This window comes from Vombatus ursinus, unplaced genomic scaffold (assembly GCF_900497805.2).
Source record: "Vombatus ursinus unplaced genomic scaffold, bare-nosed wombat genome assembly UNPS02014798.1, whole genome shotgun sequence".
Taxonomy (NCBI): Eukaryota; Metazoa; Chordata; class Mammalia; order Diprotodontia; family Vombatidae; genus Vombatus; species Vombatus ursinus.
In genome coordinates, this window is record NW_020954576.1 from 34178772 (window position 1) to 34205476 (window position 26705).

General features: G+C 33.2%; 1 protein-coding gene across 1 annotated transcript in view; it reads right to left on the reverse strand.

The window, feature by feature from the left end:
• SPATA17 (spermatogenesis associated 17) overlaps window positions 1-26705 on the reverse strand; it is a 259479-nt gene that overhangs the window by 57842 nt on the left and 174932 nt on the right. The window contains exons 7-8 of the mRNA XM_027871578.1: window positions 22197-22403; window positions 16163-16311 (exon numbers count right to left, since the gene is read on the reverse strand). Coding sequence (XP_027727379.1) covers window positions 16163-16311; window positions 22197-22403 — 356 coding nt within the window. The remainder of the gene's footprint in view (window positions 1-16162; window positions 16312-22196; window positions 22404-26705) is intronic.

Here is a 26705-nt window from a genome sequence, read left to right on the forward strand (position 1 = left end):
AGAGCAAACTTCAATAAGATCACAAACTTTATTAATAAAGAACAGTTTATAAACAACTCCCCATCACTGCAATCATCAATAACATCCTTTGTGTATTTACAGGATAAATTAACTTCTTTTTCATATAGGCAGGGAAATCATGAGGTAGAAACTACTGCTGGTATTCATGTAAGGAACTTTCGGGTAAGATGATATTGCAAGGTGGTAAGGAAAGATGGAGGAAGTATAAGTTCCCACAGTGAAGAGAGGAATAAACAGTAGAATATAGAGGGTATATTTTTAAATACTGCAAAGGAGAATTTGGGAATCATTTGTTGAGGAGGAGGAAGAAAAAATGAGAAAGTAAAAAAAGTATTTTCTTTGGGATAATGAAAGGAGAAGGGCCTTAGGGTATTTTAGATGAAATAAAAACCCATACAATTTAATTTCATGCAAATATGGCACCTGGATATAGAAATATGGTCACTATTCAGGCAATCAGGTATCCTATTAGTCTTTCTGTCTGTCTGACTAACAACGGATCTAAACCTTAAAAGAGTAAATATAACTATTAAATCCAAACCGGTCAAAAGAAGGCTTATTTAATCCAACAAGCAATTAATAAGTCACAACATATTTTCACAAATTTAGTTAAAATATCTGTTAAAATTGCAGTACTCTTAATCATTTCTATAAACCTAAGAAAATGATTATTTTAATATTTTGGCTAATGCATTCTAACCCGTGCAAACATGGTCTCATACTCAGACAGACTTTTTATCAATGAATCAGTTTCTTCTTTCCAAGACATTTTATAGGGCTACTTAACTGTGAAAGTATAAATTGTGTATGTCAAGTCATTTTTGAAAAATTTGCATGTGAAATTTTTTAACCCTGTATGACAAAGAAGAGACCTGTTATTAGTTTTATAATGTGTGCAATTAATAAATTGCTGACGAATTTATTTTAGCATTTCTAAAAATCTTAATACTTCCAACTATTCAATTCATGCTAATAGACTACAAAATTCTGTCAAATATTTTTCATTTGTAATATAGAATAATTTTATTTTGAAAAGAAATGGCTGGTGAAATAGTTTCAATATATTTTGTACTCCCTTCAATATGATAAAGAAAAAATTTCCATTTCATATACTAATAACTTTTTTTTAAAACTCAGGGATATTATAAGTAGAAATATACAAAAATGTTGTGTGATAATGTAAAAAAAAACAAAGACTTTGGAATTGGAAGATCTAGATTCAAACACTTCTTGTAAGGTGACTGTGTGACCTCAGAAAAGTCACTTTACTTCCCTAGGCCTCAGTTTCTTCATCTGTAAAATAAAAGGGGAAGTTTGGATTCATTGATATCCATGGTCCTTTCCAGTTCTAAAGCTATGATCATATAATTCTATAATCCTATAGATATTATAAATATATCTGCAAAGAAAAAAATTATACAGTTGTCTCAAAAGCCATACGAAATGAATGCCAACTTTTTAAGGTATCTTTTGTAGACTGCGCACTAAACAAACTGATACTCCATCTTCATTTAAGGACTGAAGAGCACTTTATAATATGCATGCCATGGGATCAGGGATGATTAGAAAGTACAGATATTTTAAAAGTGCACAAAAACTACAGAAAAGGATTTTTGTATACTGTGATTAGAAAAGTGGATTAATTAGTAAAACAGGATATTTCTAGATAATGACTGCATTTTTGGGATTATATATGAATGCCAACTTGAACTCTAACTCCATGCATGCATTGGAGAATAATGGTAAGTGGCACCATTCATTCCTCTCCAGGCTACAATTGTGACTCATTTTGCCAGGATTTTCTCTACCATGCCATAGAAATCTCTTTATCCTGGAAGCTCACTCTACACATGGATGACTTTTTTTTTCTATTTATTTATTTATTTACTTTTTTATTAATTTATTTTGAATTATCAACAATCACTTTCATAAGCTTTTGAGTTTTAAATCCCCCCCACCTTCTCCAAGACAGTGCTCAATCTGATATATGCTATACATATATATTGCTATTAAACATATTTTCACATTAGTGATGTTGTAAGTAAGAATTAGAACCAATAGGCAGAACCACCAGAAAGAGGAAACAAAACACAACAGAAGAAAAAAATAGCAAATAGTATGCTTCGATCTGCATTCAAACTCCATAGTTCTTTCTTCTTTGTGGATAGCATTTTCCATCACGAGGCCTTTGGAGATGTCTTAGATCCTTGTATTGTTGAGAAGGGTTAAGTTTATCAACATTAGTCATCGCACAACAAGGTTGTTATTGTGTACAACATTCTCCTGGTTCTACTCGCTTCACTCAGCATCAGACCATACAAGTCTTTCCAGGTTTTTCTGAAGTCAGCCTGTTCATCATTTCTGATAGCACAATAGTATTACATGGACGACTTCTCATATTAGACATACCTTCTACCTCTGTGACTACTCCCTCCAATTACCTAGTTTCTCCCAGAATCTCCACTTTAGGAGGAGGCCCTTTATTCCTCTTAGACTGCACTGCTGGCTTATCTTAACAAGACCTGTCTACATCTTGCCCTCATGCCAGGTACCTTCATTACCACCCCTTGAGGGAAGGAACTGTATTTTTTTCTGCTTCTGTTTGTATTTCCAGGGCTTATCATAGTGCATGGCACATAATAATTGCTTAAGAAATGCTGACTGACTGGTACAGTACAAAGAGTCCTGAATTTAGGGGTAGAAAACCTGGGTCCAAATCCTGGCCCTGCCACTTGCTGGGTGACCTGGGAAAATTCATTCAGTCCTTTTTCTGGGCTCTAGTTTCTCCATAAGATGAGAAGGCTGAATGAGATAACTTTTTTTTGTTTTTTAGTTGTTGTTTTTTTTTGCTTTGTTTTGCTCTGATGCTTTGACAATTAAAATCAATGAAATTTTTGCATCATTCTCTAATCAAAACTAGTTAACTGTCTATGTCTGGCTTCTATTTAAGTGGGGAAACTAAGGTTTATTAAACACTGAATTTCCAGTAGCTCTCTCCCCATCCTACACTGCAGCTATGGGAGACTAAAGAGAATGGAATTTGACTGTGGCCTAAAAAGGGTTTCAGCCTTGAGGAAGGACTGAATTCCAGAAATTAATCAATCATGCAGTCTATGTTACATGTGACTAATACTTCTGTTTTTATTATGCATTTTACTAATCTGATTAAACCATATATTTAAATTGTAACTTTGGGTGAAGGTAGACAAATGAAGTAACATAAAGGAAAGGCAAATAGAGAGCCTATGGCCAAGTAAGTGGGTTCTGAGACAGAGAACAAAACAGTCATGTTCCTATGTAAGAATCCAGATCAAAACACTGATTTAGCAATGGTGAGGAGAGTGCCGGTTGGCCTTCTGGGACCATGACCTCTTGGAAGTTCTGAGTTTTGGTTTGCACAACTCATTCCTGCTGGCCAAACAACAGCATGGCCACTATTTACCATAGTATTTCTGTATTTGTTCCCCACTTCAGCCCTCTGATGAGAGGCAAGATGAGGCTGAGCAAAATGGTTATCATGCAGGGCTTCAGTTTGATACATACAAAAATATACTATAACTTTTTATTATGTCCTTATCTTTTTTTTATGTGTCATTGATAAAGTTTTTGAGTGTGGTGCTCCTAATCCCATCTTCCCCATAAGCCTTACAGTTTTTATTGTGCCATTTTGCAAAGAAGTGCTTTTTGGGAACACATATGTCACATTATAGTAGAACCAACTTTACATTTAAAGGTCCTAAGCAAGTAGCAGCCATATAAGTCTTAAAGGAAAAACAGGATTTATCTCATAATACATTCTTGTTAAAACTGGTAAATTCTAGAAAAACATAAATCATTTTCTTTCAATAAGACCACTGTTAAGCTCCTTTCAACAATAACTAATATCATGTACAATGTAGAGAAAAGGGGAAAGGGAAATAATGTATCAACAGAAATACAGGCATTGTGAAAATGTTAACAGAAAAGTTTTAAAATATTTCATCCACAACTTCCTTGTTTCTAAAAACATTATATACTATTTCATGCAAAGAAAACTCTAAATCTCTTTCAATAAGATCAGTTCTTTTTTTACTTACGGGCCAAAATGAAGAAGGGACATAAAATACTTCTCCAAATAATTCAAAGACATTTAGGAGACAGTATGGTTTGGTTAGGATTTCAAGAATTATGTTCTTAATCCTCTCCGATGCTTTGGCTATGGATATCTAGTCACATATAAATTACCATGATGCTGTGCAAAATTCTGAAAACTGAGGCACTTCTCACAAGATAGTTAATTGAATGGTCATGTCTAAGCCAAGCTTTCTTTTATTACTACAAAACTATACACAATATACCAAATTAAGTTAGAAGAACAGTAATAGCAAAAGGGGAAGATGAAGTATTCTGCACAATGAAATCCATGAAGAAAACAACAATAGAGAGGCTAAAGAAATTAGTAGGTAAAAAAGAGACCCCAATGCTACAAATAAAAAATTTGTGACAATTAAAATAAATGAAAAATCTCCAAAAGTAATAAAAATTGTACTACAATAACACCAACTAGTTTGCAAGAAATTACATTTTAACAACTTACACAAATTTTCAGAGTGGTTTAGAAATTCAATAAACAATTAAAGGAAGATATAAAGATAAACATTAAAGCTCTTAAATAACATTTAAAGGAGATAAATGAGGGAATGGACTATTTAGAAGAATGGAAAATCCAAAGAAGTAGATACTATAGAAAGATAGAATGGCAAAATAAGAACCCAACAAAATGTGGAGATAGAACAGATATAATAATATTAAAAGATAATAAAACTAGAATTCTTCAAGTTTCTTCAAAGCAAAACAAATGATCTTGAAGACAGAGCTAAATAAAATTAAGTTAGTCAGGTTCAGGTAATTAATGGAATTCAGTTGTAGCCATACTTAAATCAAATGCAAAGTTTATTAAATAGTATATAGACCACTAATGGAATACTCTCTAATACTCAAATGATATGTCAGACATATTCTTCACTTCACTGCTTTTCCCAGATCTCCACTTCGGTCTGGAGTTGAAAAGCAAATTTATGGATGTAAGGAACTGAATGGTGGAAAGCTAATTGGTGGCCCAGAGAGCTAAATGATTTTGCCTGGCTCAAGGCTCTTTGAGAACATGGTCACAATGAGGTAAATGAAAAGAGGCTGTCCTGTTAGCAGAGATGCTAATTTAAGGTAAAAATTTTTCCAATGTTAGCATGGGCATGCCATATACAGAAAACATTTTATTTAAGTTTTAACAGTCTCTTTTCTCCTGATGGTTATTCCCTTTGTACATAACATTCATGGATGTGGATACTGTACTGATAAATCTTTTTCCTTCACTCCTCCACTGGTCAATAAAGAAAGGTCTCAGCCTGAAGAAGCCCACATCAAAGACCACCTAAGAATGATCGGTCTCCAAATAAATAATAAAATGAAGTCTGAACATCCCATTTCAGCAAACACATAAGAATACTACCCAGAAGTATTAAGGAAATAGGGCAAAGTATACATTGATAGGATTAAAAGGCTATAATGAGAAAGGGACCCCAAATTTAAATCACTCTGTAATGTAGTCTCCAAGTTGTATAGGTTCATTATCAAAAAGACTTTTGTAAAAAAAAAAACTGAGGGGAGCATATAAACTATCAAAAACAACAGTTTGAATGACATAAGACTACTCATCAGTGATAAGAAATAAAAGAAATTGCTATATGACATACCTAAAAATCAAGAAAATTGGCTTTTATCCCCCAAATGACATATTCAACAAAGCTGAATATATTCTTTTCTGTCAGTCGATAAATATTTATTTAGCACTTATTATGTAGTAGCCACTATGCCAAGTCCTGGAAGTACAAAGAAGGACAAAAACAATCACTTGTCTCAAGGAGTTCATATTCTAATGGGGAAGAAAACACATCAATAATAAAGTACATACAAAATAGATGCAGGATAGATGGAACAGAATAGATATAGATATATACATATCTAGATATAGATATCTCCAGCAGAATCAATGAACTATCATTATTTCAAAGAAAACAAGAGAGTCAGGGCCTTTGATATGCAAATTAAACAAATATCTTAACAAGAATGAAAAAAAGCCAATGAGCATGAAGAGACTAAGTGACAAATGGGTATTTATAAATGGCTGAGAGGACTTGAGTCCTTTTGAAGCTCCTTTAGTCTGAAGGGCATTGAGAGAGCAAAGATAGGTCTCTCTTTCTCTCTCTCTCTCTCTCTCTCTCTCTCTCTCTCTCTGTCTCTGTCTCTCTCTCTGTCTCTGTCTCTCTCTCTGTCTCTGTCTCTGTCTCTGTCTCTCTCTGACTCTCTCTTTCTCTCTCTCTCTCTCTATCTGTCCATCTATCTATCTTCCCTAGAGTGACAGGCTTGTCATTCCTAGTGGAGAAAGGAGGACAGTGTCACAGAAAATAGCAAGATGACCATCCAGGATAGACACTATTTTCTTGGTTTGAGATGAAGAGGATGTTATTCAAAGACATAAGATGATGGGGGGGGGCAGATAACTGAACCACACTTTTAGCTGAGTTGGGCAAGGAAAGGAAGGAAGGAAAGAAGGAAGGAAGGAAGGGAATAAAAGTGTCTCGATCTGAATCTGGGTCTAGATTTGGGGTGATTGGAAAGGGAAAAGAAGGTATAGTTGATATGATAATGGCAATTGAAATTGGATTTCTTGAAGAAAAAAACAAACTGCTAGTACACAGTGCTGATTTTTTGAGGTTAAAAATTAATAGGATTTCATGGAGGAAAAAACAAAGTTAATAACTTTAACCTTGATTATGAATTATCTAAACACACCCATAAAATGGAATCAAACTTTATAACATATTAGAAAACAGAGACCAATAAATTGTTGCATTCAAGAAATGAACTTGAATGTAAATACACATAGAGAGTAAAAGGAACGGACTGAAAAAAAGTCACTTTTTAGCTGAATTCAAAAATTTGGCATTATAGTCATGACTTTAGATAAGGCATAGCTAAAAATGGATGCTATCAAGTAAGACAATAAAAAAACTACACTACGCTTAAAGACACTAAACACAATGAAACAATGTCAATGTGTATATAAATAATATAGCATTGAAGTCCTAAAATAAAGACTAACTGAAATGCAAAAAAAAAAATCTAGATAGGAAGACAATAACCATAGGGGACATGACTCTTTCAGACTTTGACAAATATAATAGAAAGATAAAGATGAAGGAAATTATATATCTGAATTGAAGTTTGGAAAACTAGATTCAATAGGTCTTTTATGATTATACAAAGAATATAATTTTCTTTCAATATTGACAGTACTTTTTTCAAAAACTCATCATGTGTTAATACATAAAAAATTCATAAATAAGTGAAGGCAGAAATATTAAATATATTCATATAAGTAATAAAAATAAAATAACTGTAATCAATGAAGCAAATATGAGCAAAAGGTGAAGACCCAAGTATAAAATTATAGCCTGACTAATTAGTGAATCAAAGATGAATTCATAGTAACAACAAACAATTATACTGAAGAGAATAACAGTTAGTCAACATATCAAAATTTATGGTGTTAGCTAAACACATTCTTTAGTGGACAAGTCAAATCTTTAAATACTTTGATTAACAAAAGAGGAAAAGAGAAGACTAACAAATGAACATGTAATTAAAAATAGAAAACCAACAATTAAGAATCCTAAAACAAGTATAAAATAAAATTTAAAAATCAAAGTTGAGAGAAAAATAAAATTGGATGCAAAAGATTATAAAATTGTTGTGCAAAATAGTAGATAAATCACTAACTAGTGAACTAAGAAAGAGAAAAAAACAAGATGAGAAAATCCAAAGTAAGGGTATATTCATGACATGTGGAGTAGAATTTTTTTTAAATCAGAAACTACTATACTTAACTACTTGCCAACAAAACTGAAAACTTAAAGTGATTGTATATCTACAGAAATACAAAGTATCCAAATGGATCCTAAAGAAAGTCTAAATAATCTTATTTCAAAAGGAAAATTTGAGGATATTATAAAAAAAAATTCCCAAAGAATAAAATGAATGGATTATAGGGATTTATTAGTAGATTCTACCAAGTATTTTTAATAACAAACAATTGGCTTTTGAGGAAACAGACTTTGAATTATTCTTGTTCTGGGGCATGTGTCTCCTGTGTCAAAATAAATTGTCTTAATATTTTTTAAAAAGAAAATTAGCAAATTAAATTTTTGGATTTTTAGGTTCTCAGACAAATTCTTATTTAATGTTCTTTACAGGGAAGATTAAAGGTGGAAATGCTGACACAATCTTAACTCTACATGGGTGAATAGCTCTGCTATAATTGTGCCTAAACAGGGTCTATGCACTAGTGATTCTATCTCTTGTCTTCTTGTTCCAGCTCAGATAAAACAGAATTTATCTGCCAGTCTAAAGAGGACCATGAACAATTAGCTCCACACAAACTATACTATACCATCTGGCACACGTTTTGCAGAGCAACACTGATTTCTAATTTCCAAATTGCCTCTTAACTTCTATATTAATTTCCTACTAATAACTGATCAAAGTGTAAACACCTGAGAAAACATATATACAAGTGACTAAAAATCACAGAAATAAAAAAAATTTCCACAAGGAAATCTAAGCTTATTTTCATATGTCAAAAGAGAGTGATATGGTTAATGTGAGAATTCCTGTAATTACTAAATTTAAGAGGATTTTTCCTACAACTTTTTCTATATCCCAAGAAAAGAAACAATTTCCAGATCTTTCTTCCTACAGATAGCTTAAGAAGCATACCTATTTTTTAATCTACTAAAATAGGTTTTAGGGTATCAAGGAATTATTGCATATGGCTGGGGTCTTATAATGTCTGAAGGCTCTCCTGAAAAATGAATATGGAACTTTGATTAAAGAAAGAAAGAACCTGGAGGGTGCTAGTTCCATTCTTCCTCCCCAACCCTCCCTCACCCTCACCTTCCATCAACTGCAGCACTTTGATGAACACTGTTCAGATTGGAAATTAGGTATGGATTCCCTCATTTTTCAGGAGAGCTAAAAATACACTACAGTTACCCAAAGTCATAAAGAATTTCTGATACTAGCTTCCTCCTCCCCTATTAGCTTCACGGCACCTGAGAGGGGCATGGTGCCAGGGGACACAAAGGACTGAGAGCAGAGTTTAATCTCCCTATGTTCTCTTCTCCTTTGTCCCTTTCCCAACTGCCAAACTGTATTCTGACGTCTATGTAATCAGATTTGCCTTGAAAATCCCAGCTGAATGGGATACTGACTGAAACTACTAATTTAAGAAATTACCTATATACCCAAATGGGCAAATTCAAGTAACACTTCATGTATAGCCATGTTATGAATTACATTTCACAATCAGGATTTTAGATGCCACCTAAGATCACTATAATTTAGGTGGAATGGTCAGGCATTATGCCTGATATTTATTTTGACTAATAGGACTCTGTCTGCAATGTCAAGGCTACACTAAAAATGTGTGACAGTCATAGTTGTGCCACTAAAAATGTTCAAATACATAGTTATGTTAATCATATACTTATACTGTAAACTTTGTTATGTTCTGATGTCAGGAAACAGAGAAGTCCATGTTCACATTTTAAAAGTAGGACTGCTTAAAAAAAAGTAGCAGACAAAAGGAGAGCTAGTTCTTATTGCAAAGCAAAAGTGATAAAGGACTCTTTTGCAGACAAATACTAGAAGTTCTTAATTATACACAGGCTTATTATCTGCATCCCCAGTGTTATAAAGTACCAGAACTTCATTAGAAAAATTAAGCTGGAAAAATGAAGGCACCACTTTGTAAATTTCCACTGGAAATTATCTGGGAGAGGCAGAGGAATACTGGATCAAAAGAGGGTAATCATGCTTAACTGTGCCCTAGAGCACCCGCATGTATAATACGATTTGCTCAGTAACTACCTCTCCTATTACCGCTTGTTTGGAGTATTCTGTGTTAATGGGGTTAGCTAATTTAGTATTTTAACTTAAAAAGGCTCCGCTGATTAATAAATGTTGCACACTGTGCTAGTAATTAAAATAAATGGAAGAGTTACAAATAGAAGTTGAATTGTTAAGAAAACATTATCTGAAAATATATGATAATCCCTGTTTATCATAATACAGTAACAGTCCAGAAAATATGCAAATTGGTAAAGTTGCAAAGTGTTTAAAAAAACTAGACCTCTCAAAAAACTTTTGAGATGTGTTAGATTCACAGGACTTCTCAAGCTCAAATATATTCTCTCTCTCTCTCCATATATATTCATACATATAATATATTTTTAAAATAATAGTTCTGATTATCATTTAACTATACAGAATAATACAACTTCCAAATCTTTTCCACAAAGCTTATACTATGGTAATGCAATGAATCAAATACTGTATTTAAATATTGACTGACCTATTTGAATAAGACAGGATTAAACAAGCATAAAATCACTCACCCAAATACATTTTACTAAGTGTCCACTATATGCTATCTAGCGATAATGGCAGTAGAAAGCAAACTTTGCCTCTGCTGAAGGTGGAAAATTCTTAGTTGTCTTGGCTTCTGAAACACTTTCACTAAAGTACCAGTCAGCTGGCATACAGCAACAGGGAGCTTTTGTTTCTATTTTGCTATTGATTATTTAAAAGAATTCCCTACCTAATCTGTGAATATTTCTACAGCATCATTAAAACATTATAATAGCATACTTTATATATGTTTATATTGTATATATGTATATACATACATATGTATATGGTCAAAAGTACATTCTTGTCTCACAACATCACTATGAAGTAGGTAGTGAAAATATTATTATCTTCATTTTACACGAGAAAACAGATAAGTTAAATGACAAATCCAAGGTGACACATGTAGTAATAAGTTAAACCTTCTAAGTCCAAAAATCTTATCATAATGTCTCTCAGACCACTGAAAAATGCATTTTTGAAAAGATTAATAAAAGTACCATTTACTTGTGTTCAGAGTGCTTGGAATTTCTTAAAATAAGAGATATTTGCATTTAAAATATAGTATAAAGAAAATGTGGTTTGACAATTAATCTCACAGAGTGACTAACACATTTTCTAAAAATTCCTGCCACTTGGCTTGGAACCACAAACTGACAAGTAACTGAGAATCCCACTGTTCCTCAGTGATTTAGAACAAACAATTCTGATAATCTCATTTCCACCCCCATCCAGAAATAGAGACTAGAACTGATGTGATTTCATTGGTACAGGAAACTAACTGGTATGGAAAATTCCTATACCAATACAGGTCAGCACCTTAATGTTTTCTTTACTATATTTCTTGAATCTACCTCTTCCTTTCTATTTTACAAATATTTCCCTAGTTCAGGCCCTTATTCTTTCTTATAGAATCCCCCAGGGATATGTATTTGGCTCCGTACTATCTAACAGCAAATAGAGTTTTTTTATATTTGATACATTTTATATTTGATCATATTTGATTCTAGAGGTGATAAGGAGATATTGAAGATAAGGTGTGTGTGTGTGTGTGTGTGTGTGTGTGTGACATGGTCAAATTTGCATTTTAGGAAGACTGACTCTAGAAGATAGAAGATTTGAGGCAGGGAGACACCAACCACTAGGCTAGAGCAATAATCCAGGCATGAGGTGATGGGTAGTACTGTCACAAGTGAAGACAATAAATAACATGGACAAAGAAGGACATAGTTATTTTTAAGAAGAAAATATATCAAAAATAATGTATAAAATCACTTTGAGAAATGATCCTTAAACTCAGGATACATACATAGACTTTAATTTCCCTTGTCTCAAATAAGAGAATACCCCTCAATTGTTAACATTGTTATTATTGGAGCAGCTAGGTGGCACAGTGGATAGAGCACTGGCCTTGGAGTCAGTAGGACCTGAGTTCAAATCCAGCCTCAGACACATAACACTTAACTACCTGTGTGACCCTGGACAAGTCACTTAACCCCATTGACTAGCCAAAAAAAAAAACCATTATTATTATTGATGTATTTTTAAAGAAAATTAATGATTTGGAAGAGACTAAGAAGACACTACCAACCTACCCTTTCATGAGGTGGGAGATCTGTGGTTATTATACACCATATATGTTTTCAGACTTTTTTTTTTGGTGAGGCAGTTGGGGTTAAGTGACTTGCCCAGAGTCACACAGCTAGTGAATGTTACGTGTCTGAGGCCAGATTTGAACTCAGGTCCTCCTGACTCTAGGGCTGGTGCTTTATCCACTGTGCCACCTACCTGCCTTGTTTTCAGACTTTTTCAATGTATCAATCAGTTGTGCTGACTTTTTTTCTCTCTAAACAATATTACTTGTAATATGGGATCGTTTTCTGGGAGGGTGTGGAGGAAGGATACATGGGACACTATGGTGATGTAAGAAACTGAAAACATCAATAAAATGTATAAAAAAGAAAAATAATGATTTGGATGAAGATACAGGTGGCATTTTGATCAAATATCATATGACATAAAACTGGAAGGTAGTGAACACATTAATAACAGAGTCATGATCCGTAAATATCTTGAGAGGCTGAAACAATATGTAGATTCTAAGATGAAATTTAATAGAGATAAACATAACTTCTTGGACTTATTTTTCAAAATAAATTTCACTAGTACAAAATAGAGGAAATATGAAAACAATTTGTTTAAAAACTCTTGGGATTTTAGTGAACTCCAAATTTAATATCAATCAGTACTGCAGCCTAAAAAGACCATGCAAGGAGTTGTAGTAGAATCAAATCAAGAACACTGAAAGCAATGGTCTTCTTGTTCTCTGACCTAGCCAGACCACTTCTTAGTCATTATGTTAAATTCTTAGAATCAAATGTTAGGAAAGACATTGATCATTCATAGAAGGGTGACCATGATGGTATGTTATCTCAAGACCATGTCATAAGAGGATCAGCTGAAGGAAATGGGGCTGTTCAAATTTGAGAAAATATACTTACAGAAAGCATAATAGCTTTCTTCAAATATCTGAAAGGTTGTCCAATGGAAGAGGAATTATACTTAGTCTGCTTGTCCCAAGACAACAGAACTAAAAGCAGTAGGTAGAAACCGGAGGGAGAGAGATTTTAGGGAGACATAAGGCAAAACGTCAGAACAACTAAAGCTATCCAAAAGTGAAATGGGCTTCCATAAGAGATAATAGTTTCCTCACTCCGTGTTTATAAGGGAAAGTTGGATGACCACTTGGGCGGGGGGAGGGGAGTAGTGGTGGGGGTGGGAGATTGTAGACAGGATTCTCGTTCAAAGGTGTGTTGGGTTGGATGAACTTGGAAAATCTTTCCAATTCTGAGATTCTATGAATCATGCCTGACCCCTTCCAACAGTTTTAGAATGAGGTGATCTCCCTGCCTCTAGACTTTCTCCTCTCCAGTCCAATTTGTACACTGATTAACAAAGAAAGTAACAAAAAAAGAAATAAGCATGAATAAGTTAGTTGGGACCAGATTGTGACTATGAATGCAAGGCCAAGGAGTTTAAATTTGATCATGTAAGTCAAAGGCATTTAAAGATTTGAATGGGACAGTGATATAATGAAAGGAATATTCATAATCTGGTCCCAACCAATTTATTCAGGTTTATTTCTTTTTATTATTTCTCTTTATTCAAACTTTTCTCCCCCACTTCATTACAAAACCTCTGCTGAAACCACCCAAGTCTAATTATTCTACCTGAACGTGTTTTGTCATTCAGACCTTAAAGGCCCAAATCAACTCCCTTCTTTAAACGTTCTTCATAAAACACTGGAGTCCACAGTCGTCTTCCCCTCCTCTAAACAAATAACACTTATTCTCAACCACACACCTTTGGCAATTACTTACTTACTATTGCACAAGATGTATAGCCTTCTGAGCCCATATTGTTCTGATCAGCCATGGTCAGACATCTTGACCCCAACATAGTGATATCATTTTAGTCCTCTTTGAGAATGAAGGACAACAACCATCATATATTATTTCTTGAACTGTTCTTTAATATTTCATATATTTACAATATGTCTCTCTGACCAGACTGTAATCTCTTCAAAGACAGACTATGGCCATGTCATATACTTCTCTGTATTTCCTCCATTATCAGAGATAGCATCTTCTGTGTGCAATGTGTGCTTAATAAATACTTGTTGCTACATTGATTAATGTGACCCTGACCAAGTCCCTTGACCTCTTTGGTGTTCAGTTTCCAGGAAAGGTCTCTTGCTACAGGTACGATTTGAATTAAGTCATAAAGGAAGCCAGTAGGTGAAGGTGAAAAAGGACAATGTGTCAGGCATAGAGGACAGACAGTGAAAAGTGAGAGATGAAGAACTGTGTGACAGGAAGAGCAAAAGAAGCCAGCACTGCAAGGCTGTAGAGTTCCTAGAGAGGAGTAAAGTATAAGAAAATTGGAAAGATAGGAAAGAGCCGTCTTGTGAGAGATTCTAAAAGCCAAAGTAATATGTGATAAGGCCTTGAAATAGGAAGGTAGAAATGTGAATAGAAAATACTTCATGCCTTATTTTATTTTGTCCCAGGGGATAGAAGTATGTGTTGTTATGCTTCAAAAGCTAAGTAGCAAAAGAGTTCTGGAATAGTTACGATATAAAACATCAGTGATTGGCTGGAAACCCTACGAGCAATACTCTTCTTTTGAAAGCTTCAGGCCATGAGTTTATTAACTACACTTTGGAAAATGAAAGCATTTACAAGTATTCCTCAGAAAGTAAAAAGCAGCTCACCCTGCTTTGGGGATAGCAATGATAGCTGACCTTGTTCTTATCCATGAAAATACTCAAAGAAATTTAGATAAATTTGCATGTTATAATTGTTTCTGTAGAAACATCGATATTGCTGTTGTAAAAGATAATAGCCATTTCTTAGCAATATCATTTTATTTATTTTGATGTTTTATAAGTCTTTCAAGCATCACAAAATAAGAAATATATTAATAATCTACAACCTCAGATACTCATCACTGAATCACACATTTTGCTTCATTCACTCAACCTTAATAGAATTAATCTGGTGTAATCTTTTTTTTTAATACATAGAACCTACCTGTATAAAACTTCCATCTAAAAGGATTTTTTAAAATTTCTCCTTCACTCATTAAGTGAACTCAGTTATTTCTAAAATCATCTGCTGAATACTTTTGCTAATTGATACACTTCAAATAAATGTGATAAAATGAAAAGCTTTATTGAAAATTATTTTAGATATTTACCAAATATATTTAAAATATTATTTTATGAAAAATTGTATTGATCAAGGGCATCTTCAAAAAGATATTTAAGAAAATATGATTTTCTACATAAAAGATACTAACAGAATAAAAGATATTCTAAATGCTTGCTGACTGATAAGGTGCTCTCAAATGCAATTATACCATAGGGAAAAACTATTACAGGTGGAAGAAAGTGGAAGAAACAGGGTTTTTTCCCTTTTTCCTAAGGAGACAAAATACATTTTGTAATTCATTGTCATCTAGAGATGATAATAATAACAGTAATAATACATTCACCACAAATTTTATAATTTTTATGAACTGTAACTATCTCCAGCATCCTTAAGAGAGGGCCCTTGGAGCTCTAAGCACATGAATTAAAACTACCTCAATGAAGCTAATGACAATAATTTAAAATTTTTACATGCCACTAGTTCGTCCTTTGTCTTCCTCAATTATGAAGGAACCAACCTCTCCTATTGCTTCTAACTCATAAAAACTATCATGTAATATCAACTTGACCAAGCTGAAAGTTATCTACTATAAGGAATGATGTTACTAAGATTTTTTTAAAAGTAATATAACTCTGCCTTCACTCAGTGATTAGAGGAATCAGTTTAAAAACATAGACCAGAGATTTCTTTTTGTCATTTAAAAGGCAACGCTCTCTGCACTTTCTTAGTTGACAGTAAATTAGCTTTGATAACTTCACTCATCTCTTCAATGACATTTGCATCTTGAAGAATGTCTTCTGCTAGAAGTATCACATGACAGTAGGTTTCTTTCTCCACAATAAGAGGTTCCTAGACTCATTAGAAAACACAAGGCATTGGAAAGCAACAAGGCACCAAACCGTTACGAAATATTGAAAACTTACATATTGTCATTGACACGGTTTTTCCATTCCTCCCTTTTGAGTTCCTCCTGGGCCTCTTTTACCGCATTGATTGATGTGGCCACCCGCAAGGTTGGCTGCAAAGGCTTGTAGCGCTGCTGCAATACTTCAGCGATATCTCGGAAGGGCCCCTGACAGGTACAGGATAAGGTCAGTGTTTTATTGGGGTGGGTTTCTTTTGACATATTATTGATGACCAAGGATAGAGAGTGTCTGGGAAGTACAAGTTTTTCTTAGCTAAATAATTAGTAAAACCAATGGCTTTTTATACAAATAATGAAAAACTTGAAGGCTTATGTACTTTCTTACAGCAATTAGGAATGTTCTCATGGCTTCAATACGGAAGTGACCATTTCCAAGAAAAAAAAAGTCTAATATAAGATGGAATTGTTGATTTCACTTAATCCCATAGTAACAAAAGGTCTTTTAATTGTTGAGTGGTTCAACTTGTGGATTCACATGACTTTATTTTCTAATTTAAAGGGATATTATTTGCTTTAATTATGTAAATGTCTCTCTTATTTTTAATCAGTAAAGCTATTTAAAAAATTCTGAGCACGACCTTCAAAAATGCCTCCCATAAATGACAATAAAGCAAAAACATGTGGATTTTCCATTAGCTGAAAGCTTTAGAAGGAAACTCAAATCTTACCTTTAACTGATAATATGCAAAAAATCTATCAGGATCATAATTTCTCAATAATTTTACAAATTCTTAATGGAAAAATCTATAGCTATATTGTTTAATAAATTAGATACTGATATTAACCATATCATTACACACACACACACATATCTATACACTCACACACACATACAGAGGAAAAGCCTGTACTGCATTTAAAGATGACTTATACCATATCTTATTTTAAGTAGTAGTAGTAATAATAATTATTATAATAATATAATAAAAGTAGTAAGTGGTACAAACCCACTTGTAGTGTAATTAGTACTACATTAAGCTCAGTACAAATCAGTGGCAACTCAAGGTTTTGTGGTGTCACTAATTATATCTTGTTTTCTCTCCCCTTTCTTCCTCCTCCTCTCCCACCCCAGCATTATTGTTGTTCTGTGAGAGAAGTAGTAAAACATTCTGAAAATATGAATGGACAAATAATTCTAATCATGTTCCTTATTCTTAAAGATCTCCTTTTTAAATAGGTTATCACTAACAAGTCACAGCTGGAGTTACTGCAAGCACTGAGTGAAGACTGTGGGGCTAATAAAAAGAAATGATTCACGCCTCATTTATGTTCACTTATGTTTTACATTAATAGAAACCAATAATAGGAACCAGTTACCATAAAAGTCATGGACCGTAAATAACACAAATGGCAAATAAGTATCATCTAGTACTTTTCACAGCTGGACAGGAGGATTGCTGTATTTGAAAGTAGTTAATGGATTTATATTGGAACTTTACTTTTTAAAGATACAGGGACATGATTCCATGTCTCCTTTTAGAAGCATGCAGGAATCAAATATCCATATTTTTGTGCTTTTACAAGGTCTTACTCTTCTTAGTTCTAGAAAATACATGGGAATGTTGAATATATTTTGGAGACACCATTGACCAGGCTTTGAAAATAGAGGGAAACAAGTTTTCCCAAGAATTAGGTATAACAATATTCACAAGCCATTTGTTAAGAATATCAATGTTATTTAATTCAACAGTTGCCATATTGTTTGGAATGAGATGTAAAATATAATTTTCTTTAAGATAATTATTTGTCACCTCAATCTAAGAGACTGACAACATAGTGAAAGAAAAAAAATGACTATCAAGTGATATATAACATGCTATGAAAAGATCGTGGATGTCTTGAGGACAGTTAAAATATCAACACAGATTTTTAAAATGTCTCACTCATCATACATTTTGGAGTATATTTTTATTCCACAGAAATGTGCCACTTCCTTAGTATCAAACAATGTCAAAAAGTAGTTTTCATAGTCCGTTATTTTTCAAAGGGGTGGGTTGGTATGTGATTAAATCTGTAACATCCAAATAGACCTTTCTTCCTTTTTGGCATTCTTATTCTAATAGAGAACCAAGGTCAAGTTTTGGGTCACCTGTTATCTATAATCTTTGCTGCAAATAATTGTTCTACTTCTTCTATTAAATTATGGCTATTCTAATATCTTAAAGGTTTAGGTGGAAGCAGTGTGCATGCTCTTATTAACGTTCTTTAATGAAAAGATGACTAATTTCACTATTATCTGTACTTTTGTTAGACTGTAACTCTACTTAATACATCAATAAAAATGATAAATCAGATATATCAGATGCATTAAAACTTTTTCTTTTATATACATTATCTTACATATATAGTTCTTAGCTATAAAATGCAAAATACCAATGTTCTAATGAGAAAACTTATGGATAGTTAATTGTTCTACTTTTAAAGAGCTATAAATCTCATCATCATTTAAACACTACCTATAAGAACTAATATCATTTTGGTTATTTAAAAAGGTGTTTTAGTAACAAGAATATATTGTAGTGTATGATATAGAGGAAAGCCAAAGTATATTATGTAGGCATTGTTATTATAAAGAAGTGAATTATGGAGAGAAAAAGTATTTGCATTACCTTCTAGCGAACAACCCAGACTCTGAATTCTTATGAGTTTTCACTTCTAATTTCCCCCAATAACACCTTTAGAATATACATTACAGTACAAATGCCATCTGTCTGGCAAATCCATATGTGAGAAACATAACTAATCCAAATGCAGAAATTCTATTCAAGTTGGTCTTTCAAAAAGCAATAAAATGACTAATAAAAGCAATTTATTGATTTAAAAAGACATGAATTAAATTCATCCAACATGTATTAAATATTTGCTATGTGCCTGGCACTGTGCTGGATACTGGGAATATAAAAGTACTGCCTTCAAGGATCTTACATTATAGTCTCAACATTTTAAATGCAATAAGGTGTTATTGTTGTTTTTGTTTTTCAAATGAACTCTACTTCTTTGTTTTTGTTTTTGGGAAGTAGCATGAGCTAGTGCATATAGAACTGGTCTCTGAGTCAGAAAGGCCTGGATCCAAGTCCCATCTGTAATATACTCTGGTTGACCAAGGGTAAGTCACTTAATTTCTCAGTTCCTCTGACTTGTCAATCTGCATTGCTACATGGGTTTCCACACAAGGAGTTCCCCCATGCCTATGAAATCATAGCTTTAGACAAAAAAAAGTTTTCTATGAAGTATGACTATAACATAATATTGTATAATTATGGTTGCATTTAGCATCTATTCAATACATATTTGTCAGATGAATCAGTGAAAGGACAAATACCAGATTAATATATCTAAATAGGTAGGGTTCTTCAAAGATAAACATTTATTCTAACCATTCTAGTATATTACTAAAGACATACATTTTGCACTTCCTCTTTTGGGACTATCTTTGGAGTAATATAAGAAAATAAGTTCCATTGGTCCTTGTGTGTCACTTGTAAATAAAAATTATATTAACCATCATCCATCAAATTATTAACTAGATGTTAACTATCAGCTTGATCATCCACTTACCAATGTGACTCTAAATGGCTTTTATTTCTAAGAAAACATCACTGTCTTCAAAAGGGTCAAGGGTCAATATTTGTCACTTGGAAAATACTTAAATATGCCAAAAATTCTAAGGACAATTTCAAAAGAGGAATTCTAAATATATCTTTATCAAAGGCATAATATGTGTATAGCTTCCCAGTGTTATTTTGAAAGGGATTCAGTCTAATGGTCTTCTTGGATCTCTACCTCCTGCATCTCTCTTATCCTGCCATGTATACTCACTAACTCATGCCATGAGATCAAATATAATCCCATGAATAGGATATTAAAAAAAACTGTCATGCAGCAGGAGGATGGACTCATCCACAAACCATTCTTGTGACTAGTCCTATTGCCACTTTGCTGATCCCATTCCCCAGGGACTAGAGTTCTTCCCTTGAACTTTATTCACTTTCTCCATTAATATTCTAGTATCTGAGATAGATTCTAGTGCCCTAGATATCTGGTCTTAACACTGGTGATCTCAGCTTTCTGGGTTTCAGTCCCTGACATCTACTGCCAGACTGGATCTTAACCTATCATCAATCCTGCCCAGGTGTACTGATACTCAATCTTAGACTTCGCTTTTTCTTCAGTTTATTTTACTTTTGTTTCACTTTTCCTTTTCCCTTTGATGGATCTTCAAGTTTTGAATAGGTTTACCACAGTCATACCCTCTCCACTTATTTCTCCCTGAGTTGTTGATTCATCCAGATTCAGTCTAATCATATGGGCCTACTTCAATTTTTGAACCTGGCTTTCTTTGTTCTGCCCTGCCCTGCTCAATACTTGGTTATGATATTAAGGTGTATATATTCCAGTATGTTGTTTAAAATCAAATGTTTTTGATTTTATTTTTGAGTCACATCAGAAAACCTCTATTATTCTTTAGAATATCACTTTTTAAAAACTTAAGTCATCTCTTAAAATAATGAAGTTAACAAAAATATCAATAAGATTTTCTAAGTGTGCTTTTGTAAAGTAATGTGTTGTAACACAATGTCCAAGTTGTACCATACTTGGATAGGACATCGGGAAAATAAGATGGTTATATTATACTTGGGCTATAGCCTAGACATTGCTAAATATTGCTGGTATTTGCATGAAGGTTTATCTATGACTCTAACAACGGTTAGAGTTAATAATGGTTAATGCTCTAACCATTTGGTAAATTCTTTTTATTAGTATAATGCAAAAGAAAAAAAAACCTGAGTAAGTATGTGAATTTCACCCAATCACACTATTGAAGACATTATAGACATGGTCAAACTTGTCCTAGGAAGGGTGTATAACATTAACTGCCATACCAATGAGTGTGGCATGGCATGTGGGGTGTTAAATACTCATTTTAAAATATTGTGCTTGTTACACACATTGCAATTGGATTAACCCAGTTATTTTTTTCCTTGAAATATGAATTCAATTGTGATAATCTGATAATGAAATACGTAACATGTGGTCAACTTTCCATCATCTATACCAATGGAAAGGAATAGTGGCATGGATAATTCCAAATAGCAAAGAATACAAAAATAATTCATTTGTGCCTTTAGTATTAATTTTCATATTGACACTAAAGATAAAGGTATTTCTGATATCCTGATAATTTACTTAAGAAAATAATAAAGTTATATTGTGAAGATCTGGCTAAGAAGAAATTTGAAATTTCTCCAGGTTCTCTCTTTTGGTTCCCTTTTCAAATCTTATCTTTTCTCCATTCTGACCTTTTAGAATATCAGATTGAGCTAGAGGCATAACTCTCTCCGATTTCATAATTTACTTGGTTAAGGATAAGTAATTAAGTATTTTGCATTTTTAAAATAGTTATGCTCTTTGTTAAGTCAGTGTTGGAAAGAGTTCTAGTGACCTAACTAACTTTTAATTGCAAAAATCTCCTTTCTTACAGTTCAGACAAATAGCAGAGTTGAAAGAATAAACAAGGAATCAAAAGTGCAATAATAAGGAGCTGGGAACCATAATTACAAACAATAAATGAAAAAAGCTGATGACCTTCTATATTTTGGTTGTGGATTATGCCTTGTCTTGGGCAAATTCTCATGTTACCAAATTTTCACTTTTTACTTTACTCACATCCAGACTAAACAATACATACACGAAGAATGGCTTACAAAATGAAGAGTGAAATTAAGTATAATTTGACAGAAAACATAAACTTTTAAAAAATAAATCACAGTAGGAAAAATACAATTCTAACAAATTTCTAGAATCTGACTGATAGTACACTTATGCAATTTTTGATAAAACAAAATACTACTACAACAAAACAGCTTGGAAAGTTCCTTGTAAAAGTTAATTATAAAATGATCCAACTTATTTGGTTTAAAATTAAGATTAGTTTATTTAAAATTAGCCAATCCTCCTAGCATGTTGCAAAGACAATGAATACTGGTGAAAATGCAAGTTAACATAATTGCTACAAAAGAACTATAAAATACCTGGCATTGCTTCCTGTTAATGGGTGGTAAAATGTCTGATCGTGGAAAAGCACGCTTACTCGTGCAAGCGAGCCAGGAGGAAAGGTCTTCATAATCTGTCTGCTGAATCTGAGGGACTGGAGATGTCATCTGAAATGCCCTCACTTTCTGTAACTCAAACTCCATTGGATCTGGATCTCTAAATGGTGAGTTGTATATGCCTGGAATCTAAAATGGAGAATATTATTTTAATATTGTTAAATATATTTGATCAAAGGATAACTATACATTAAGACACATGTTAAAATATAGAATTATGTTTTAAAGCTATTTTAACCCATAGTGTTTATCTGTCACTTATGGCCTACATTACATAAATTGTTACAGTTCAGAATTAGTGATGTGCTGGTAAATATTTAACAACTGACTTTCTGAAGGGAAAAAATGTACATAAGACATACTTTTAAGCTTAACTCACTTTATTGACATTTTCTTCGTTGCTTTTTAAAAGTCTAGACAATCAGCAAAAAAATAAATCAAGACCTGATTTATAGGATTTGACAATTTCTGAGGTGTAGATGCTAACAGAAAATTTCACAATAGGCCTTCCCAAACCAATAGGGCATGCCTCTAGCACGACCCTGTCTGGAATTCTCTTCCTTTTAACATCTGTCTCCTGTGACTTAATATAAACTTCTTGAGAGCAGAGATTGTTTGTTTTTTAAACTTCTATCTCTTCTTGAGCATGGTGCTTTGCACATAGTAGCTACTTAATAAATGCATATTTGTTGATTAAGTGTTGATTTTTGTAAAACGATGAACTGGAAAAGACTCTAAACTAATCATTAGTCAGTTCCAATCACATATTGAAGCTATCAAGACATAATAAGCAAATCATAAGGTACGAGTCAGTCATATAGTCTATTATTATGTATAACCTATAAGGATAAGCATAGTACTGAGCACGTAATAGTCAATGAATGCTTGTTAATTAAGTGTTCATTGCATACCATTATGCCTGCTATTTAAAAAAAAATTGAAAATAGTAATTAACTCTAACCCTCTGCAATCTGACTTCCAACCTCATCAATAAACTGAAATTACTTTCTCCAAAGTTACCAATGATTTCTTAATTGCCAAATCTATGGCCTTTTCTCAGTCCTCATCCTTTTTGATCTCTATGTGACCTTTGACATCATTGATCATCTTGTCCTGGATATTCTCTTTTCTTTGGAATTTCATACTACTTTCTCCTGGTGTCCCCAAACCAGGGATGTGCTGGTTTAACATTTTTAACACCCAGCTCTCAAAAGAAATAAAAAAAAAATACCATGACATGTTTTTATGTTTAATCTATATTAAGTCAAAACAATCAACAAAATAATAAATCAAGTCATGAATTTTTTAATGTTTGCCCATTCCTGATGTATAAATGTTCATACTGAATTTAACAACAGGCTCTGGAAGCCAGTTTGAACTAACTCTAGATACACCCATACCCCAAATCTCTGTGCTAGGCCTTCTCTTATTTATTTCCATGTATTTTCCTGTTTGGTAATCTCTATCATTTCCAATGGGTTCAATTATCTTCTCTATGAAAATGATTCTCAGATCTATCCAGATCTAACCTGATTCAAATCACCAACTGTTTATTAGGCATCTCAAACTAGATTTCCAAAGATATCTCAAACTCAACAAATGTCCAAAATAGAATACATTATCTTCCTTCCCCAAAATGTTCTTCTCTTCCCAACTTTTTTTTTACTGTTAAGAGCTCCACTATCAACGCAGTGATTAAATCTCGGTAGCATCATCAACTTTTTACCGGCATTTACCCCATATATTTAACCTGTTGCCAAGCACTGCCATTTCTGTTTTCACTATGTTTGTTTTATTTTGCTTTCTTTTTTTTAACGACCAACTCTTCCTATATCAAAATGCAGTAGCTATTCACTGGCCAGTACTTACTGGCCTAGGAACTTTGAATTGCTCCATTTTGGACCTTCTGCTCCTTAGGCAACCGAGTGGTCCCTGATCCTGGGGGATCACTATACTGATGACAGATTTAGTGCAAACATCCATTCAGCTTAGCCTACCAGAGCTCAGAATTCTCAAAGTCAAGCAATCCACCAGCCTCAGCCTCTGCAGAAGTAGGGACTACATGAATGTGAAAGAATATCTTTCAGAATCCCCTCTTCATTCACACAGTGACCACCCTGGAGACAGCAATTTAAGTTTATAGATGAGGTTGGAAGCCAAATTGCAGAGAGTTAGAGTTAAGTACAATTTTCAAATTTTTTAAAATAATAAGCATAATAATATGCAATGAGCAATCAATCAATAATATTCAGTGACTATGATATGCTCAGCACTACACTCATTACCTTATGCCTGATCTGTTGTAACAGCCTGCTGGTTTGTCTACTTATCTCAAGGTTCTCCCCATTCCAGTCTATCCTCCACTCAATTGCCAAAGTCATTTTCCTAATGCTTAGATCTGAAAAATCTGATTGTCCTGTGTATAGAGAAGTTGGAAGCCCTGGAGGTAACTGGTACCTGGAGGAATGGAAGAACATGGACATAAGAAGGAGATTTCTAGCCAAATGCAGAAAAACAAAAAAGATCAACAAGAGAGGATATAGGCCATTGAGCTTGAGGAGAAGAGCCCTAACATAGGACAGTGTACTACTCTCTGACACCTGTAATAATTGTCATTGTTCTAAGAGTGAGACATAATGGAAAAGGAGTATCCATGGGGGTAGTTCTACAAGGCAGTGGCAGAAATCACCCAGAAAGTAGATCCTAGAATGGATATCTTGGAAGCTTCAAGACCAGATCATAGAGGAGATGAATCAAAGAATGAGGGTATAAACAGAAAGAGAAGATGAATAATAAAGAGAGTAAAAGAAATTCTTTCTGGAAAGGGGTGCAAAAATGAAATAAAAAAAGGAAGAGGACTAACAGAAGGGGAGGAGAGGAAGATACAATCAACTTCACTAACTGAAAGGAAAAAGGTGGGGGAAGGAATATGGAACCCAATAAAAGCAGAAAAGAGAAAAAAAAATAAACAAAACCCCAAAGGGAAGAGGGTAACAAGCAAGAAAATAGGATCAGAAGAAGGAAAAGAGAGCCAGTGGGAACAGAGTCACCTAAAAAAATTGAAGTAAAATAATTGAAGGAACATGATGCTGTACTTACAAGCAAAAGAGGGGAAAATGTGATTTAAAAAAAAACTAATTTAGACACAGATGGAAGAAAATATAATCCTAACTCATGACTTTATATGTTAATAGATTAAACAATCCAATAAAACAAAAAAAAATGAAAGATTAGATAAGAAAACAAAAACCTACAATCTGTTGCTTACAGGAAACACATTAAAAAACATACACAAAATAAAACTGAAGGGATGGGAGAAAATATTAAAAAGCATCAAATGAATTAAAAAACTCAGGGGTTGCCATCCTGCTCTCTGACAAAGTAAAAACAAACATTCAAAAAATAAAAGGGGACAAACAAGCAAACTATATTATGCTGCAAATAACCACAGAAAACAAACTAATATCAGTAATAAATGTATATGCTCCAAATGCCTTAGCATCCTAATTCATAATGGAAACATCATTTAAACTTTAAGAAATAAAAGAGTAACAAAGTAGTGACAGGAGACTTCAATGTTCCTCTTTCATAAATAAACAAAAGTAAATATATGTAACTGAGCAAATTTTCAAAGAAACTAGAGTTAGAAACTAGAGTTATGGCATCTGCTAAATGGGACAGCAAAAGAATACACACAGCACTACATGAAACTTTTACCAAAAAAATGAATGTACTAGGGTACAGAAGTGTTACAAACAAATGTAAAAAGGCAGAAAGAGTCAATACTTCCTTTACAAACCACAATGCAATAAGAATAGAAATTGGTTCAAGGCCTACAAACAAAAGATACAGACCTAAATGGAGACTTAACAATAAAATATTAAATAATGAGTAAGTAAAAGAACAAATCATAGAAAAAATTTGGTAACTGTGTAAAAGAAAATGATGATGAAATAGCAGTCCAAAATTTCTGGGATGCAACTAAAGCATTCCTCAAGGGTAAAATCATATCCTTACAATTACACATTAACAGAACAGACAAAGAGAAGATTAATGAACTTAAAATGCATTAAAATTAGAGAATCAACAAATAAACAAACCTACAATAAGCACAAAGATATTTGAAAAACTAGAGGGGAAATAGATAAATTAGAAATGAAAAATAAAACAAAAAGCTTGTTCTTGGAAGTGACTAATAAAATTGAAAAATCCTTAGTTAATCTGATTTAAAAGAGAGAAGAAAATTAGATCAACAAAAGAGAAGATGTGCAAGATGAAATCACAACAAAACCAGAAGAAAGAAAAAGAATAATCACAACACATCATGCATAGTTAAAAGATAAAAAAGTCTGAAAACAAAAAATAGAAGAATATCTTCAAAAATATAGAATTCCCAGACTATCAGAACACCAGATAGAGAGCTTAAATAAT